The sequence below is a fragment of the Ornithorhynchus anatinus genome, chromosome 7 (genome assembly GCF_004115215.2).
Source record: "Ornithorhynchus anatinus isolate Pmale09 chromosome 7, mOrnAna1.pri.v4, whole genome shotgun sequence".
NCBI classification, from domain to species: domain Eukaryota; kingdom Metazoa; phylum Chordata; class Mammalia; order Monotremata; family Ornithorhynchidae; genus Ornithorhynchus; species Ornithorhynchus anatinus.
Window position 1 is genome coordinate 82,913,321 of NC_041734.1, and position 17,397 is coordinate 82,930,717.

The window sequence follows — 17,397 nt, forward strand, 5'->3', positions numbered from 1 at the left end:
TGGGCAGGAGTCTGAGAGCATCAGTAACCCCTCCAACTGGCTTTCTTCCAGAGAGGGACTTCCCTGCCTCACTGCCGAGACTGCGTGCCAGTCAAACCAGGGAGTCCACTGACCCCCTGCAGCACCAAGTCCTCACCCTGGCGCCCGGCTGTCCTGGGGTGCCCTGTCGTCCTTGCAGCCCCGGCAGCCCGACCATGCCGCGAACACCAGGAATGCCAACAACGCCAGATGGTCCAGGGGAGCCCTGTGGAGAGAACCAAAGGGATATTGAGCTTTGTGACCGGCTTCAGAAGGTTGGCCACTCCCAAGATCAGTGAGTCAGCCAGTTGATCGTATTTATTGAGTACTTACTGTGTGCAGAGCGCTGCAATAAGCACTTGGGAGAGTACAGTATATCAATATAAACTGATACATTCCCTGCTCACTACAAGCTTACAGTCTACACCACTACCCTTATGCCTCATTGGCCATTCCCCTATCTCCATCCTACTGCTCAGATCCTTCCCTCTGTGCCTTCAAACCCTCCAGATCATGTCTGCCCCCAGCTTTAGGCCTCCTGAAGAGCCATCCTGTCAATCTCCATCATTCCAGTCAAGTGTTCCCATTTGCTGCCTACTTATGATCCTTAGATTCCATTGCTTACTTTGGTTTTTTGCTATTGTTCCCCTGTTCTCATTCTTAAATCTGGCATTCAGTGCCTCCTTGCCTCCCTTGATATATTGCAAACCCCTTGGGGACAGGAACAGGACTGTTCACTCTATTGTATTTTCCCAAGCCTCCACCACGGTGTTTCACAGACAGTAGATCACCTGGACAGAGTACCTGCTTTATGTGGTGCATATTAAAGTGCTCTGCAGACAGTAGATGTCCAGTACAATGCTCTACACCCTACAGATATCCAGTACAGTGCTCTGCACACCACTGGCACCGAGGACAACATTCTCCATACAACAGGCATCCAGTTCCGAACTCTGCAAAAAACAGGCACCCAGTACAGAACTCTGCTGACCATGGGGCAAATTACAGCACTCTGCACACAATAGGCACTGAGTACAGTGCTCTGCACCCAGAAGGCCTTTGTTAAATGCTGCTTAGTTATATCAGTTATATATTAGTTATATATTATATTTTATATATAATTTATTAGTTATATATTAGTTATATCGTGGCTCAGTGGAAAGAGCATGGGCTTGGGAGTCAGAGGTCATGAGTTCGAATCCCAGCTCTGCCACTTGTCAGCTGTGTGACTGTGGGCAAGTCACTTAACTTCTCTGAGCCTCAGTTACCTCATCTGTAAAATGGGGATTAACTGTGAGCCTCACGTGGGACAACCTGATTACCCTGTATCTACCCCAGCTCTTAGAACAGTGCTCTGCACATAGTAAGCGCTTAACAAATACCAACATTATTATTGTTATTATTGGCTGATGCCGATGGCAATGAAAATGGAGGGCTTCCCAGAATTTGGAATAAAACCTTGAAACAGCAGAATGAAGGAAGGGGGACTTTCTCTTTGACCTTTCGGTTCAGTTGTAATGGCTCAGGAGAAAACATAGTTGAGGTTGCAATTGGGGGTCGCAGACGGGTCACTGACCGGTTCTCCTCGATCGCCTGGGGAGCCTTTTTCTCCAGGTTGGCCAGCTTCACCCTTGGGACCCACGCCTCCGGGCCCACCGGGAGGACCAGTGTTACCCGCCGGCCCGGGGGGTCCATCTTTGCCTGAAGGTCCTGCGCTGCCGGGAGGCCCTGGGTTACCCTGGAAGCAATGGTTGAGGGTAGAAACCAGGGTCAGAGCATGGGACATGGAGGAGACCCTTTCCGCCTGGGGCTTTCTTTTGGACGTGGCCCTAGAGGTGCAGGGAAAAGGGAAAGGGGGGAGCTCTTTTGGGACCTCCCATTTATTTCTGATTGCCCCCATGGCTCCACCCTCTGGGAATGAGGCCTGAGTCGAAGCAGGTGATACTCACGTTGCTGCCGGGGGGGCCGGGAAGGCCACGGGCGCCAGGGAATCCAGTGGTGCCCTAGGGAACAGCAACTCCGGTCAGTCTCAAAAGACATACAGACACAGCTGTCTTCATGGCCTGCTCCCAGAATCAGACTTCGGGTGCTGGACATAATCGTGGTTTGGGGGAGCCTATGTTGTGGGGAGCTAGAGGAGTCCCCTTTGCAGGAAAAAAAGTTTCTGCGGTTGGTCCCCTTGTGCCTTGCTTGAACCATACGGACCAAAAGACAGAAATGGAACCCACTGAGGCTTCCATCTGGGAAACTGCAGCCACAAACTGGCCATAGGTTGACCTAGGAGGCCCAGCTCCCACCTGGGAATGGAGCTCTCGTTCCTGGGGAAGTATGTCACCAAGCAGGGAATATTTATGTGGACTCAGGATCCATGGCATGGTTTGGGTGCCACCACACTCAGTAAAATGGTGGGTATGGCACCTGGTTTATAGGCTCTTGGTTTCCTACCTGCCATTCCCAGCATATCTGCTGGGAATGCGATGGTGACCAATGTCTAAGCCACTGTATGGGGAACTGAATTCTGGCTCCCGAGTCAGGCGGAACACTGGAGAGACTGGTTCCATTGGAGGGGCAATGCTTCACTCGTACAAGTATATAGGCTTTGGCTGTTTTGAAGTGAGGGTTACTTCTGGGCACCCTGATTGATTCCTCCCCCAGTTGGCTTTTCAACCCCCTGAACCCCAAGATTAGGGTGGGCCCATCATGAGGCACCCCACATTCCTGCTGCTTGTTACGTAACTGCAGCTGTTGCCCAAAGAGGCATGAACCTCACTGGTTTATGGTCTCACCTGAGGGGATCGGGGTTGGCTATGGGATTGCAAGGGGGTGGGTGGCAGTCCAGAGACAGAGGGATCCAAGCCCCACTCCTTTGGGTGAGAGAGATGCCCCCACTGTCTCTCTGGCCCCCTGGAATGACCCAGTGAACACCTGGTTGATACTCACAGGACCACCAGGACTGCCACGCTCTCCTTTGACTCCTTGTGGTCCGGGTGGGCCCTAGAGAAAACAGAAACCATCTTGAAGCGTGGAGAAGAAACTGCCTCAGGGAAAACAGTCTGACTGAGGAACTCTGGAGGATCCACCATGTTGGGACCGCAATGCTGCTGTTTCCGCTTAAGAGGAAGGGGAAGGAGTAATGGGCCTGGGCGGGTCCTGGAAGGACTTGGTGGGGAGGGACCATCAATACTCACAGTGGCACCAGGGCCTCCTTGGGGTCCAGCAACGCCGGGGGGGCCACCCTCACCTCTCTCGCCAGGAACTCCACGCTCACCTTTGGCACCTGGTTCGCCATTTTGTCCCTGAGTTGAAAAAAATGTCATTTTGGGAGGCAAATTCACAAATTTTGAAGGAGGGGGCATAAAACATAAAACATCACTTATACTCTCTGGTAATACACTTGACTTCAGAAACTCCTGGACTGGACCACAGGAGAAAACAGGGTAGTAGAGTGAGACCCAGCAAACCCTATTCTCAAGAAGGGGAGAGAGGGTCAGGGAGATCAGGAAGCCGGGCCTGCAGGCCTGGGGAAGATTTTCCAGGGGACCCAGGAGTTACAAAATGAGAATTTCAGGTTGTACCTGGGTGTTGAGGGGCAAGAAGGGTATGGGTGGAGGCTGGGGAATCTTGTCTTGGGAAATTTGACCTGGGTGTTTTGTGATCTTTCTGGGCACACTTACCGGAGCTCCTGGGAAACCAGCAGGCCCCGGAGGACCGTGTTCTCCTCGCTCTCCCTATGGGGAAAAATGGAAGGGTGAGATGAGCAGAGATGTGTGACCTGTGGAGACCCTGGCTCAGCAGCTCCCTTGGTGCTGGAACCAAGGAACAGTCGAGCTACAGATGTGTCCACCTAGGGAAGGGGTAGATATCGAAAGGGGTAGATATCCTGGTCCTAAAAATTTCCCGGTAAAGGCCAGAGTCCAAGAAGAGAGTCCCGTAGGACTAGTGTCAGCCTTTATTTCATCTATTCATCCGTCTGACAGACAAATTACTGGGGCCCTGGATTGTCCAATTTTGTGAATGCCAATTTATTTTTACAATATCAAGGTTTTTGTTATTTCAATATCTTCTCAAAATCCAGATTTGGTAAACGTCCAATTATAAATCTTTAAATTGTTTTGCCAGAAACAGTTTTTCAGAAGCCCAGGCTGGAACGAGTATGGGGGCGTTCGGTAAGTCAATCAGGAGCTGGTTTCTATAAATATGATGGGAAACACCGACATGAAATTGCTTTTTGAACGTTGAGCTGCCAAAATGCCTGCTGGACTGGGCAAATATCACTGATGTAGAGCATAGAAAACTATAATGACCCAAGAGTCCAGCCTTGTACAGTGAAACCTGCTGTTTTGGGAGCTCCACTTTCATCCTGTCTGGGTTTAGCATAAAGTCTTGTACTGGCAACTGGAGTAGCTGGAACCGAAGGAAGTCCATTTTTCCAGATGAGAAGTTATACAGATGGCCATTTCCATCCATGGATTTGCCGTTTTCTCATTGACTCCCACCTCCTCCTCACCTACCACCCCTCCTGCCCTCACACATTTTGAGCTTCAGGTTAATCAGTCAATCTCAGAATTTACAAAGCCATGTTGTGAGAAACTGTGCAGTCTGTGGAGGACTACAAGCAGCATGCTGAGAGTGGGCAGTCTGAGAAGTATGAACAACCTACAGCATCCAGTTTGTGGACAGTTCACGAGCGGTGGACAAAATGTATGCAAACAGTGAACCCACAGTCTACAGTCTGCAGCCTCTGAATGGTCTGCCGAGTAGCTGTGTATATGTCAGTCAGTCAATCACATTTCTTGAGTGCTTAGTGTGTGCAGAGCACTGTGCTAAGTGCTTGGGAGAATACAATATAATGGACAGATTCCCTACTCACAGTGAGTTTACAGTCTAGAGGCTGTGTAGAGGCAGTCTAGAGTCAGTGGATGGTTTGTGGATGGACAGTCTGTGAACTGTGACTAGCCCAAACAGCCAGTGAGCAAGGAACTTGGAAAGGGAACTTACAGGACCACCACGAGGACCAGCAATACCAGGAGCTCCTGCAGGACCACCGTCACCCTGGAAGGAAAGATGGACAGTGGGACAGTGGGTTTCATGGACATTGAGAAAATGATATTTTTGGACAGTGGGATCAGGAAATTTATGGAAAATGAAACAATGGGACAATGGGATTCATGGACAATGAGATGTTGTTATTGATGGACAGTGGGACCAGGGAATTCATGGATAATGGAACAAGAGGATTTATAGACAGTGGGATAATAGGATTTATGGACTTTGCAATTCATGGACCACTGTTCCATGGGATTCATGGACAATGGAACACTGGATTCGTGGACAGTGGAATAATGGGATTCATGGACATTGGGATAAGGGGATTTACAATGGGACCATGGAATTCCCAGACTTTAGGATTTATAAACAATGGAGCAGTGGAATTTGTGGACAATGGGATCATGGGATTTATGGACAATAGGACTATGGAATTTCCAGACAATGGGATTTATGGACAATGGGCTCCACACAGAGGATTTCAAATTTCACCTTCATTTCCATCTTTTCTTGTTTTTACCTTATCTCCAGCAGGGCCAGCTGGGCCGGGAGGTCCAATGGGACCGGTTGGACCCTAAGTAGGACAGAAAGACCACTGTCATTACTGAAGGCACAAAGGGGCGAGCAAGGGGTGTTGTGACACTGTTTCAGGGGCAGCATTGGAACTGAGGAATGGAAAAGCAGACTGAACCTGGCTTTGGGCAGAAAAGCAGTAGGCCTAGTGAAAAGAGCACAGGCCTGGGAGTCAAAGGGCCTGGGTTCTAATCCTGACCTGCTATGTGACCTTGGGAAAGCCATGGAACTTCCCTGGCCCTTAGTTTCCTCATCAGTAAAAAGGGGATTCAAGGCCCATTCTCCCTCCTACTTAAACAGTGGGCCCCTTATGGAACAGAGACTGTGTCTGACCTGATTATCTTAGATCTACCCCAGCTTGGCCCAGAGTAAGTGGTTAACAAATGCCAGAATTATTTTGGGAGATAGGTTATCTGGTCAAAAGAAGATTTGCAATGTGATTCATTCACTAGTCTTGTCACCTCAAGACTAGACAAGTCCAGAGGCCAACAGGAAAATGTTTGATATGGGTTCCGCGGAAGACCTAGTGGGCTTCGTCTCGGGTGATAGAGGAATAGTGGAGAGAGGCAAAACTCGGTGGCGTTCCCTGATGTTAACTTCAGGTGAGCTGGTCGCCAGCTTGCACCCTAATGTCCCCTTTGAAATTTCGTTTCAGGGGGCCTTCTGAAGTGGGGAATCTACTGACCACTCCTCAGGTGATGATTCATTCAAGAGATCGATCCACCTGAGATGGGGATGCTCCAGAAGGATGGGGCCTGTTGGGGCCACACTGGCCACTCCTGACTCGGAGCTTGGAGCCCTCAAGGAGCTGCCCAGGGCCACGGAAGAGCAGCATTGAGCTGGTGAGGTGAGTGAGGATGGAAGCAGGACTATGCTGCCTTTCCTCAACCTCCTGCAGAGCCTTCCAGCTGTAGCTTCCCTGGCCCAAGATCTGGTGGGCCATCTGTTACTGGGGTTTCTTGAGTTCCTTCTCTGTGCTGAGCATCATAGTGGAGACCCTGAGGAATCTTTCATGGCATTGAGCAACAGGCAAGATGGTAGCACTCTCTAAACCAGTATCCAGATGTGTCATTTGATCAATCAGTGGTATTTATTCAATGTTCAGTGCTTACTGTGTGCTTAGCACTGTACTAAGCACTTGGAGAGTACACTAGAGAGTTGGTGGACATATTCCTTGCCCATAGTGAGCTTACAGTCTACCTCAAGCATTTCATCGGGACCCTGTTGACAAGAGAAATAGTTAGGTGGCACAGCTGGCCACAGCACATGGGACACCCTCCCAGGACATTCAGAAATGACAAGATGGGATCTGAAGGTCAGGTTTTTACCCCAGTGCTTGGCAGAATACTTGTTGGTTAATCAGTGCTTAATCAATGACACTACTAAAAAGCGGACACAGAAGTGTGTGTGTGTGCACATGCTCATAAGAGAGCGAGAGAAGAGTGTGACTGGAACAGTGGGTCCCTCATTGGACATTTCAGCCACACACACACCTGAAGGGGAACTTTTCTGTCAGTGCTGTGTTCAATACAAAGGATGGTTGGTTCTCTCTCTGTCTCTCTCTCTGTCTGTTCTCTCTGCATGTGGGTGTGCATATTGGCAGGTAAGTGGGAAAAGACTCAAGTGTTGGCTTGTGCAGTGCACCCTGTGGGAACTCTTGGGGAGGTTGGTGGTGGATACTTAACTCACAGAATCTGAGCCATGCTTTCAGATACTCACTCTTGAACCATCTTTTCCGGGCAGACCATCGCCACCACGACCACCAGGTTCTCCCTGTCAACAAAGGCTGAAAATCATTACCTGGGTCAGATGTGGAAAATACCGAGGGCCCAGTGCTCTGGGCTGTGGGGGTGCCAGAAGGTGTTGCAAATAACAGAGCTCTGAGGCCAGGGGCCGGTGGGTTGCCGCTGTGGTGCGCAGGCAAATCAGAGTAAAGATCAGTACCTTGTCGCCCTTGGGACCTGCACCTCCAGGACCACCTCTCTCTCCAGGCATTCCCTGCAGACCTGGGGATCCGGATGCACCAGGAGGACCAGGGGGACCAGCGGCACCCTGGAGCATTATGGGAGGAGAAGAAGATGGAGGAATCATTAAGCCGGTAGCAGGAAGGCCAACACTTTCAGTGATCCTTGGTGTTTGATGGGGAGAGATGGGAGAGTTGGGCTCTGTGGACTAGGGATCGGGGGAAGAGTCAGGCTCTGTGAGGTGGTTGGGGCAAGAGTCGGGCTTGGTGGGCTGGGGGCTGGGGGAGAGCCGCAGTGTGGCACAGTGGAAAGAGCCCGGGCTTGGGAGTCAGAGTTCATGGGTTCGAAGCCCGGCTCCACCGCTTGCCCGCTGTGTGACTTTGAGCAAATCACTTAACTTCTCTGTGCCTCAGTTACCTCATCTGTAAAATGGGGATTAAAACTGTGAGCCCCATGTGGGACAACCTGATCACCTTGTTTCCCCCAGCGCTTAGAACTGTGCTTTACACATAGTAAGTGCTTAATAAATACCACCATTTTATTTTATCTGTGAGGTGGGGGGTTGGCGGGAGAGTCAGGCTCTGTAAGGTTGAGGCTGAGGGAAGAGTTAGACTCTGTGGGGAAGGGGTTGGGGGAGAGTTGAGCTCTGTGGGATGGAAAGCAGGGGAGAATCAGACGAATGACATTACCTTCCCACCTTCTGGCCCAGCGGTGCCTGGGCTTCCTCTCGGCCCAGCGTTTCCAGGGGGCCCTGCAGGTCCTCGTTCACCAGGGAGGCCGTTTTCACCCTGCGGTAAGAATTGTCTGTTGGGCTGGCTGCCTCCTTCCTGACACTGTCTGGCTGGTTCCTGTTCCTCCCCACCCCCCGCCAACTGCTGATCCCATCACGCCCCTGCTACCCCAGACTCAGGCCTGAGCCCCATGACTGACCTCTTCGCATGCCACGTAAATGACACTTTGGAAGGACAGCCAAGGACAGACTTGCAGAGCCCAGACAGTAAGTCCTACCTGGCTGCATCTATGGCCAGCTGGAAAAAGTGGCCAAAGAGAAACCACTTTCCTGTCTCCGTTCTGCCAGCCCCCCACTCTGCCCCACGATCCCTTTCCGAGCCCCTCCGGTCCCACCCAGCCCTGTTCATCCCCACCCCACTCTGGCTCCTACCTTGCCTCCTGGGCTTCCAGGTAAGCCATTCTCGCCTCTCGGACCCTTGGATGTGAAATGAAGGGGACATTCAGCACTTGGCCCTTCAGCGCGGAAGCCACATTGCAGATGAGTAGATTCCCGGAGCGCGGGGAGCGTCCTCTCTTATCAGCTCCCTTCTACTGGACTCTCCCAAGCACCTAGTACAGTGCTCTATACACTAAGTGCTCAGTGAATACCACTGCTTGATTGATACCCCGGCTCCAATATAGCAGTGGATGCAGGGGGCCAGGACATTTAGGGCAGGGGGACTGGGGTGGAGAGATGGCTGCACTGATGGGTTCTGCTGCAGTGGGGGACAGAGGGCAGAGGACAGAGGATGGAGGAGGAGAATAGAGGATGGAGGACAGAGGATGAAGGATGGAGGCTAGAGGATCGAGGATGGAGGCTAGAGGATGGAGGATGGGAGTGGAGGATAGAGAGTGGAGGACAGAGGATGGAAGGTGGAGGACAGAGGATGGAGGACAGGGGATGGAGGACAAAAGATGGAGGATGGAGGACAGGGCCCAGCAATACAATAGCTGATCTCTGAAGAGGGCCAAAGAATCAGAGCGGAGGGTATGGAAGGAGTGGAGAGAGCAGGGGGAGTGAAGAGAGGGAGAGGAGAGAGTGGCGGGAGAGGAGGAAGTAGAGAAGCAGAGGGACCTAGTGGAAAGAACACAGTCCTGGGAATCAGAGGAACTGGGTTCTAATCCCTGCTCCACCGCTTGTCTCCTGTGTGACCTTGGGCAAGTCACTTAACTTATCTGGGCTTAACTTATCTGGGCCTCAGTTATCTTATCTGTAAAGTGGGGGTAAAGTCTGTGAGCTCCTTGTGGGATAGGGGCCACATCCCACCTGAGTAGCGTGTATCTACCCCAGCGCTTAGTACAGTGCCTGGCACATAGTGTCATTTAAAAAGAAAAGGAAAAACAGGGTGTAGAGGGAGCAATAATGTCTTTCTCCTCCTCTAGACTGTAAGCATCTTGTGGTCTAGTAATGTGTCTATCATCATTACTGTATTGGTCTCTCCTGAGCACCCAGTTCAATGCTTAGTACACGACAAGAACCCAGTAAGTACCTCTGATTGATTGACTGAGAGGAGAGAGTGGAGGAAGCAGAGGGAGGAAAGATAGTGGAGGAGGAGGAGAGGGTGGGTGGAATGGAGATAGCAATTGCTTCCATGAATTTGTCCCGGGGGCCTTAGGGAACTGAGGGCCAGAGAGATATTTTGCTAAAATCTGACTTTTGAAATTTCATATTTCTTTCCTCCCCCTTTTAATTTTGTCCTTCTATCTCATGGAAAGATGGCTGCCGACTTTTCACTATTCCAGGGGCTCTAGTCAGCATACGCTCCCCTCTCTAATGGTGAGGGAAGAAATGTCCAAGTTGCAAAGAGTCCTTTGCCTCTGACCGCGGGATTACAAAAAGTAAAATACAACTCACAGCTTCTCCAGGCTTTCCGTTTTCTCCAGAAGGACCAGGGGGACCAGGCAAACCCTAGAAATAGGCGACATCGTCTTTCAGTAGTCAACATTTGCTTCTTGGGACTCAGCAGTCTCCAGATCAGGCTCAGAGCTAGGTCATTTGCAGATTGAACGCATTCTTTAACCCAATAGGGAATGGAAGCCGGGGTCACTTGGGGCTGGGTTAGGGTCACTTGACATCAGGCTGGGGTCAGTTGAGGCTGGGTTGAGATCATTATCATCACTTCAGACTGTGAGCTTGCTATGGAGAAGGAATGTGTCTGCTAATTCGGTTGTATTGTACTCTCCCAAGCACTTAGTACAGTGATCTGCACACAGTAAGTGCTCAATAATAATACTGATTAATTGATTCAGATACAAATCCAATTTATCTAAGTATGAGAGGCCAGAGCTCTTTGTCTCGGCTTTATGCCATCTGAATCCCCACAGTGGCCTTAACCCAGGCTCTTGGACAGAGGCAGCCCAGCCTGCAACGTGACAAGGAAATGAATGGTGACTGGTGATTCCTTTGGGCTTTCAGCAGGAGGGACTGGGTGGGGTGGGGGGAGGATTTAGGAGCTGGGTGGGAGAAGTTGTGGATGCAGCGGGCTAGAGCACACACCTGGAAACCAGTTGGACCAGCAGCTCCTGGTTCTCCCCTTTCCCCGGGGGGTCCCTGGAGAGGAAACAGAGAGACGATCACTCCCCGTTGAGCTGAGACCCCAAGAAAATTCAGCTGTCTGATCCCGCCTCTGGTCCTGCCCCAGACAGAAATCCTCCAACATTCCCATCTCAACCTCCTGTCCTCCCCTTAACCACATGGCCAGGCTATCAGGGAAAGTGGGGCTCTCTCTGGTCTCTGTTGGGGGTCACCCATTTTGAGCATCGAGGCCTGGCCCAACTCCGATGCTGCCGCAATCCCAAGCCTGGCCTGGGCCCAGTGGGGACTCGGCTAACGACACTCATGTGGGGCAGGCGGAGGTAGGGTGAGGGACCGGAAGGAAATGGGCAGACTGAGAAGGGGCAAGGGAAATGAGCGGCAGGGAATGAGACAGAACTGTCCCACAGCAGACAGTGCCTGTAGCACCTGCTGTGTGCATACTGTACTCCCCATTGCAACCTGCCCATGCCAAGGGTAGTGGCTTAGTTGGGCTTCATGCTGGTTTCCACCTTCCAATTCCCATGGCTGCCCGGTTCAACTCTGGGTTGCTCTGAATGAGGAGGTCCAGCAGGACTGGCAAGAGTGAGGCTGTGAGACTTGGCCATGGACTTTGTTGTGGGGTTTGGCTGCAGGTCGGGCCCACAGCCCCAGACTACTAACCGAGGATCCGGGAGGCCCTTGGGCTCCAGGTTCTCCGTTCTTTCCGGCGGGGCCCTGGGGAAGGAAGACAGGCAGTCAGTGGGGGTATGCAGTGGCCTCTTTACAGTCCTTATGGGAGCTCAAATGGGGTCCATATGAGGTCCATAAGGACAGCTTTCAGGCCCTTACCAGGGTAGTGGCTCTGGGTGTCTAACCACACCCACTGGGTCCAAAGCTCATGGAGTAAAGGCTCTCCCAACTGGGGGAAGGGAGTGAGGGGGAAAGTGGGGAAATGAGGTGGGAGTGGCCAGTCTTCTATAGGCCAAAGGTCTTCGGCTTTGAGTCCGCAGCTACGACCCCAACAGTCTCCCTCGGGGGACTGGAGGGGATCCCTTCTTGATCCAGACTTGGGGCAGGAAGAGGGATGGGAATATCATGGGGAGCCTGCTGTAACCAGGGTTGCGGGTCAGAGCCGAAGAGATGAGGGGTGAATGCCACGTACTGGGCCTCCGGGAGCCCCAGGGCCGCCACGCTCTCCGTTCTTGCCAGGTGCACCCTGAAGGGGAAACAAGCCATGGACACTCAGGAATAATAATAATAATAGCAATAATAATAATGATGATGATAGTATCTGTTAGGCGCTTACTATGTGCCAGGCCCTGTACTAAGAGCTGGGGTGGCTGCAAGTTCAGTGCTCTTAGTACAGTGCTCTGCACTGTTAATAAATATGATTGAATGAATGAATGAATGCAAGCAAATTGGGTTGGACACAGTCCCTGTACCTCATGGGGCTAACACAGCCTTAAACCCCATTTCGCAGTTGAGGTAACTGAGGCACATAGAAGTTGTGACTTGCCCAAGGTCACACAGCAGACAAATGGTGTGTACAACATATGTTCTCAGGGATGCGGGGGTCACTGCGTGGGGACACTAATGACTTCCCTGCTTGGGGACTCACCCCAGGGGTAAAACAAGTTGGGGACCCTGTGCACAATGAATGTCCCCAGGAGTGCAAGGGGACACTGAGGTAGTAGAGGAATGACTTCCCGGACCGGGGTCCCACCCTGGTGGGGAAAGAAGCTGGGAACACTCAGGTCTCAATTAATTGTTTGCTAATGATGTATGTCTGAGGGAGAGCAGGGAGTGGGGAACCCAGGGAGAAGCTGGATCTCGCAGAGCCTCACATCGTTGCCTTTGGGTCCAGGGAATCCCATGACACCAGGCTGCCCTCGGGGGCCCTGGGAACCAGGGGGTCCAGGCCGTCCTAGTTCGCCTTGACTTCCCTGTGGGAAGAAGTGAAAGGGTGAGTAAGTGGTGGACCAAGCACAACCTTCATCAAAATCCCAGGAACACAGATTCTCTTTCCCCAGTGGGCACTGAACCTCCACCTCCCCACATGCCGGCTCATGTCCGGCCGCCTCCCTCAGGGGGTCTCCAATTACACCCTGCACCCCAAACTCTACATCCAATTACAGCCTTCCTGTCCTGGGCTGTCTCCCCTCTCCTGGACTCACTCTTTCTGAGCTCTGTGGTCAGCACCCGCCTCTCCCTTCATGGCTCCTAAAGGAAGTCTTCTGGTCTGGTCCCAACTTAATGTGGTCGAGCCAGCTGCCCCCTACCCCAAGAATCCCAGGAACTGGGGTAGGTTTCTATTTTTTTCCCTGAAACGTCTTGACCACTCTTGCCTGAGGGAACTTGGAGCCCATCCCTGCTCCTGGGCATCTCCGGCCCGCCATGATCAGAGGAGGTGGGGAGGGCAGAGCCTTATTCGATTGTTTTGCAGTGTCCTGTGGGAACTCTTTGTGCCTCCTTGCCCTAGCCCACCTCCAACTCCAACTCTGCCCAAATGCCCCCAGGACAAACTCATTGCCCATTGCCTGACTCCAGGCAAACTGTGCATCGTGGATGACTTTTAAATGCACACAAATGCATGCAGCTGGTCAGACGGGACATGGGGCACCCCAGCAACTTGTCCTGTTTGGAAAGAATGCAATAGCAGTTCTGTGTACGTACTGGAGGTCCTGGTTTGCCATCCGATCCTGGACCTCCCGGACTGCCCGGCATGCCCTGTGTGGAAGAAACATGGCTGTTAAGGGGGGATGGCAGATGCCCCGTTCCAGGGGCTGGTCCAAGGGCTCCAGGAGGACCTCCCATTGCTCAGATGGAACCCGCTCCACACAGCCCCATTAGGCAGATTCAGGCCCTTGTGAGGGTGGGGATTTCCCTCCTGGGAACCTCAATGCTTCATGACAGAAAACGCTTGGGCTCTAGACTGTAAGCTCATTTTGGGCAGGTAGTGTCTGTTATATTGTTCTTTCCCAAGTGCTGAGTACAGTACTCTGCACATGGTAAGTTCTGGCTGACTGACTGACTGAACTGCACTCAGGCCCCTGGGAGGCCCTGTGTCGGGTTCCCCGCCCTTCGTGATGCTCAAAGGGGGAAGAAATGCTCACGTTCAGAAGTTTCTGATTCCGGGTGCTAACGGAACTGGGAGGCTCAGAATCCCTCCTTCCCTGCTGGCTCTGGTTTAAGTGCAGCACTGCTGCTTGCCACCCAACTCCTGCCACCTGGAAGGCGTCCCACGCCCTACCACTTACAGGGTATCCAGCATCCCTGACCCACTTGCTCCTACTTGCGTGATATCCTGTCACCTATCCGTGGTCCTGCTTACCCTCTGTCCCGGAGTACCAGGGTTCCCGTCCCGTCCAGGTTCACCAGCAAGTCCTCTCGGGCCTGTAGCTCCAGGGCTACCACGTTCGCCGGCTGGGCCCTAGAAGTGTTTGGGGGATATACTGAGTGGGAATGCCTGAGGAGCGACTGCACCCCATGTGCCCTAAGGCAGTGACAAAGTGGGAAATCCTAGACGGCCGGAGCAGGATTTGCTCACCTTCTCCCCGGGGATGCCGTTGCTGCCTGGTAACCCACGGAAACCTGGAGCTCCCTGTGGAGAGGAAAATCGAATGCATCAGACCAAACAAGACCATACCCGGTACAACACCCAAGGAATGCCAGGATCAGAAGGGGCCAAGCCCCAAGAATACTGGATCTGCACAGGCCATGCCAAGTTCAGACCGACATATGCCAAAGTTAAACTTGATTCTGGAAGGTGACTGGGACTGGCAGGAAAGCAGAACAGACATACCCTGTCTCCTGGTGTGCCAGGGACACCATTGACTCCTGGTTCTCCTGGAGCTCCCTTCTTTCCTTCTTCGCCATTGGACCCTGGAGCCCCTGGAGTTCCAGCTTCACCCTGGGCAGGGGCCGGGGACAAGAACCACCGGTCAGCCCACCGTCCACTTGCCTCGGAACATCCCCAGCCTCTGACCACATGCAGTCCTTCCCCTGCCACTGTGGACGATCCAACCGAGAGGAATACTCACTCGCTCACCCCTCAGGCCCGGCTCTCCCTTGGCGCCATTCTTGCCAGGCTCGCCCTGGAGGAAAGATAAGAGTCACCAGACACCGAGACACCTCTTGGCCTGGAGCCAGCCCTTCTAGGACAGTCATGCTCCCGTGGAGGTGGAAGAGGTCTACGCCATCCAAGCCATTCAAGCCATCTGATCCTGGGCTAGGAGGAGACAGGCTGGTTCCCTGGCTTCCCCTTCTCCTCAGCCTAAATGTGATGCTCATTCACGGGGCTCTGTTATAGAGTGGCAACAATTCCAGATGTGCGGGGCAAAACACAGGTCACAGGATTTGTTGGGACCTCTCAGTGACACCCGGGGATCTCCGCAGCTCTCAGAAAGTTTCTTCCCGCCCTCATTCCTGGCCCTTCTGGCTCCCTGCCATTGCCAGCCTGCTTTCCCGACCTCCCCTGATCCCGGGCTCACTCTTTCCAACTGCACTGACCCTTCAGGCCATCCAGACAGAGGGCCCACGACAAACATAAAGAGGAACACTCAGAAGTGCCTAGCACTTCAGCCTGTGGCCTCAGCTAGTCTTCCCTGCAACGGGAAGATGGTGGAAGGGACTGATCCAGCTAACTCACCGGGACTCCTCTCTGTCCGGGAGCACCAATGGCTCCCTGTGAGCCAGGAGGACCACGAGCGCCCATCAGACCTGGAGCTCCGGGGATGCCAGCTTGGCCCTGCCCAGAGAGAGGGGAAGTTGTCAGCACCACAGAGATGGTGGCCATGTCCTGCTCCATCAGCCCAGCAAGATCCCAATGGCTGGGCACTTACCACTTCTCCTTTGCCACCAGGGCTGCCGGCGGTTCCAGGAGGACCCTGGAATTGGAAAGGAATGAAAGTCAGGGCTAAGAAGGGCAAGACATTTCCTCTCTAGAAATGTCACCCCTGAGCTGCTTCTGAGGGTATCTCAAGAGATACCCTCTTGAGGGTAATCTCATGAGCAATCTCGGTGTCATCCTTGACTCGTCCCTCTCGTTCACCCCACACATCCTATCCGTTACCAAGACCTGCCGGTTTCACCTCTACAATATCGCCAAGATCCGCCCTTTCCTCTCCACCCAAACGGCTACCTTACTATTACGGGCTCTCGTTATATCCCGGCTAGACTACTGTGTCAGCCTTCTCTCTGACCTCCCTTCCTCCTCTCTTGCCCCGCTCCGGTCTATTCTTCACTCCGCTGCCCGGCTCATCTTCCTGCAGAAACGATCTGGGCATGTCACTCCCCTTCTTAAACAACTCCAGTGGTTGCCTATCGACCTCCGCTCCAAACAAAAACTCCTCACTCTAGGCTTCGAGGCTCTCCATCACCTTGCCCCTTCCTACCTCTCCTCCCTTCTCTCTTTCTACCGCCCACCCCGCACGCTCCGCTCCTCTGCCGCCCACCTCCTCGCCGTCCCTCGGTCTCGCCTATCCCGCCGTCGACCCCTGGGTCACGTCCTCCCGCGGTCCTGGAACGCCCTCCCTCCTCACCTCCGCCAAACTGATTCTCTTTCCCTCTTCAAAACCTTACTTAAAAATCACCTCCTCCAAGAGGCCTTCCCAGACTGAGCTCCTCTTCCCCCTCTACTCCCTCTGCCATCCCCCCTTTACCTCTCCGCAGCTAAAGTCTCATTTTCCCCTTTTCCCTCTGCTCCTCCACCTCTCCCTTCCCATCCCCACAGCACTGTACCCGTCCGCTCAACTGTATATATTTTCGTTACCCTATTTATTTTGTTAATGAATTGTACATCGCCTTGATTCTATTTAGTTGCCATTGTTTTTACGAGATGTTCTTCCCCTTGACGCTGTTTAGTGCCATTGTTCTTGTCTGTCCGTCTCCCCCGATTAGACTGTAAGCCCGTCAAACGGCAGGGACTGTCTCTATCTGTTGCCGACTTGTTCATCCCAAGCGCTTAGTACAGTGCTCTGCACATAGTAAGCGCTCAATAAATACTATTGAATGAATGAATGAATGAATGAATGAATGAATGAAAGAGATGCGGGGGGCTTCCACATGGACCGGATGGCTCCTTGGGTGAATCCTGAGACACTGAAACCAGATGGATGGAAACCAGAAGCCCTGATTTCTGAATCATTCTGTGGGGGTGTGGACTTGTGTTTCTGCAGCTTGTCTAGTCAGTTAAGGAAACATTGAGTTCATTGGCCTTAATTCTGTACCTGCAGCTACACTGGGTAGTGTTTCCACCCAGATTCTGCAGCTAATTATTAATTGGTTCCCTGCTTTCTGCTGGGAAGGGCTCCTGTTGGATTTGCTTCTCAGAGAAAGAAAAGGCGGCCAACTCCCGCTCTCTCCCCTGTGCCCCCTCCCCCAGCCTGACCCGGTCACCATCAGAGGACCTGCATCAGACCCCGGCTAGGGTGGATGGTCCCTGCCATCAGCCATCTCCTTGAGCTAGCCAGACCAGCAGGTCAGGCATGGTTCCACAATAAAAGAGGGACG

The 17,397-nt window shown here is 52.7% G+C and overlaps 1 protein-coding gene across 1 annotated transcript in view; it reads right to left on the reverse strand.

Moving 5' to 3' along the window:
• Positions 1–17,397, reverse strand: part of COL3A1 (collagen type III alpha 1 chain) — a 63,452-nt gene that overhangs the window by 10,445 nt on the left and 35,610 nt on the right. Inside the window, exons 17-40 of the mRNA XM_029069102.2 lie at positions 15,729–15,773; positions 15,536–15,634; positions 14,928–14,981; positions 14,690–14,797; positions 14,435–14,488; positions 14,219–14,317; positions 13,561–13,614; positions 12,732–12,830; positions 12,050–12,103; positions 11,569–11,622; positions 10,870–10,923; positions 10,228–10,281; positions 8,764–8,808; positions 8,291–8,389; positions 7,582–7,689; positions 7,357–7,410; positions 5,585–5,638; positions 5,017–5,070; positions 3,693–3,746; positions 3,207–3,314; positions 2,959–3,012; positions 1,968–2,021; positions 1,595–1,756; positions 137–244 (exon numbers count right to left, since the gene is read on the reverse strand). Coding sequence (XP_028924935.1) covers positions 137–244; positions 1,595–1,756; positions 1,968–2,021; positions 2,959–3,012; positions 3,207–3,314; positions 3,693–3,746; positions 5,017–5,070; positions 5,585–5,638; positions 7,357–7,410; positions 7,582–7,689; positions 8,291–8,389; positions 8,764–8,808; positions 10,228–10,281; positions 10,870–10,923; positions 11,569–11,622; positions 12,050–12,103; positions 12,732–12,830; positions 13,561–13,614; positions 14,219–14,317; positions 14,435–14,488; positions 14,690–14,797; positions 14,928–14,981; positions 15,536–15,634; positions 15,729–15,773 — 1,782 coding nt within the window. The remainder of the gene's footprint in view (positions 1–136; positions 245–1,594; positions 1,757–1,967; positions 2,022–2,958; positions 3,013–3,206; positions 3,315–3,692; positions 3,747–5,016; positions 5,071–5,584; positions 5,639–7,356; positions 7,411–7,581; positions 7,690–8,290; positions 8,390–8,763; positions 8,809–10,227; positions 10,282–10,869; positions 10,924–11,568; positions 11,623–12,049; positions 12,104–12,731; positions 12,831–13,560; positions 13,615–14,218; positions 14,318–14,434; positions 14,489–14,689; positions 14,798–14,927; positions 14,982–15,535; positions 15,635–15,728; positions 15,774–17,397) is intronic.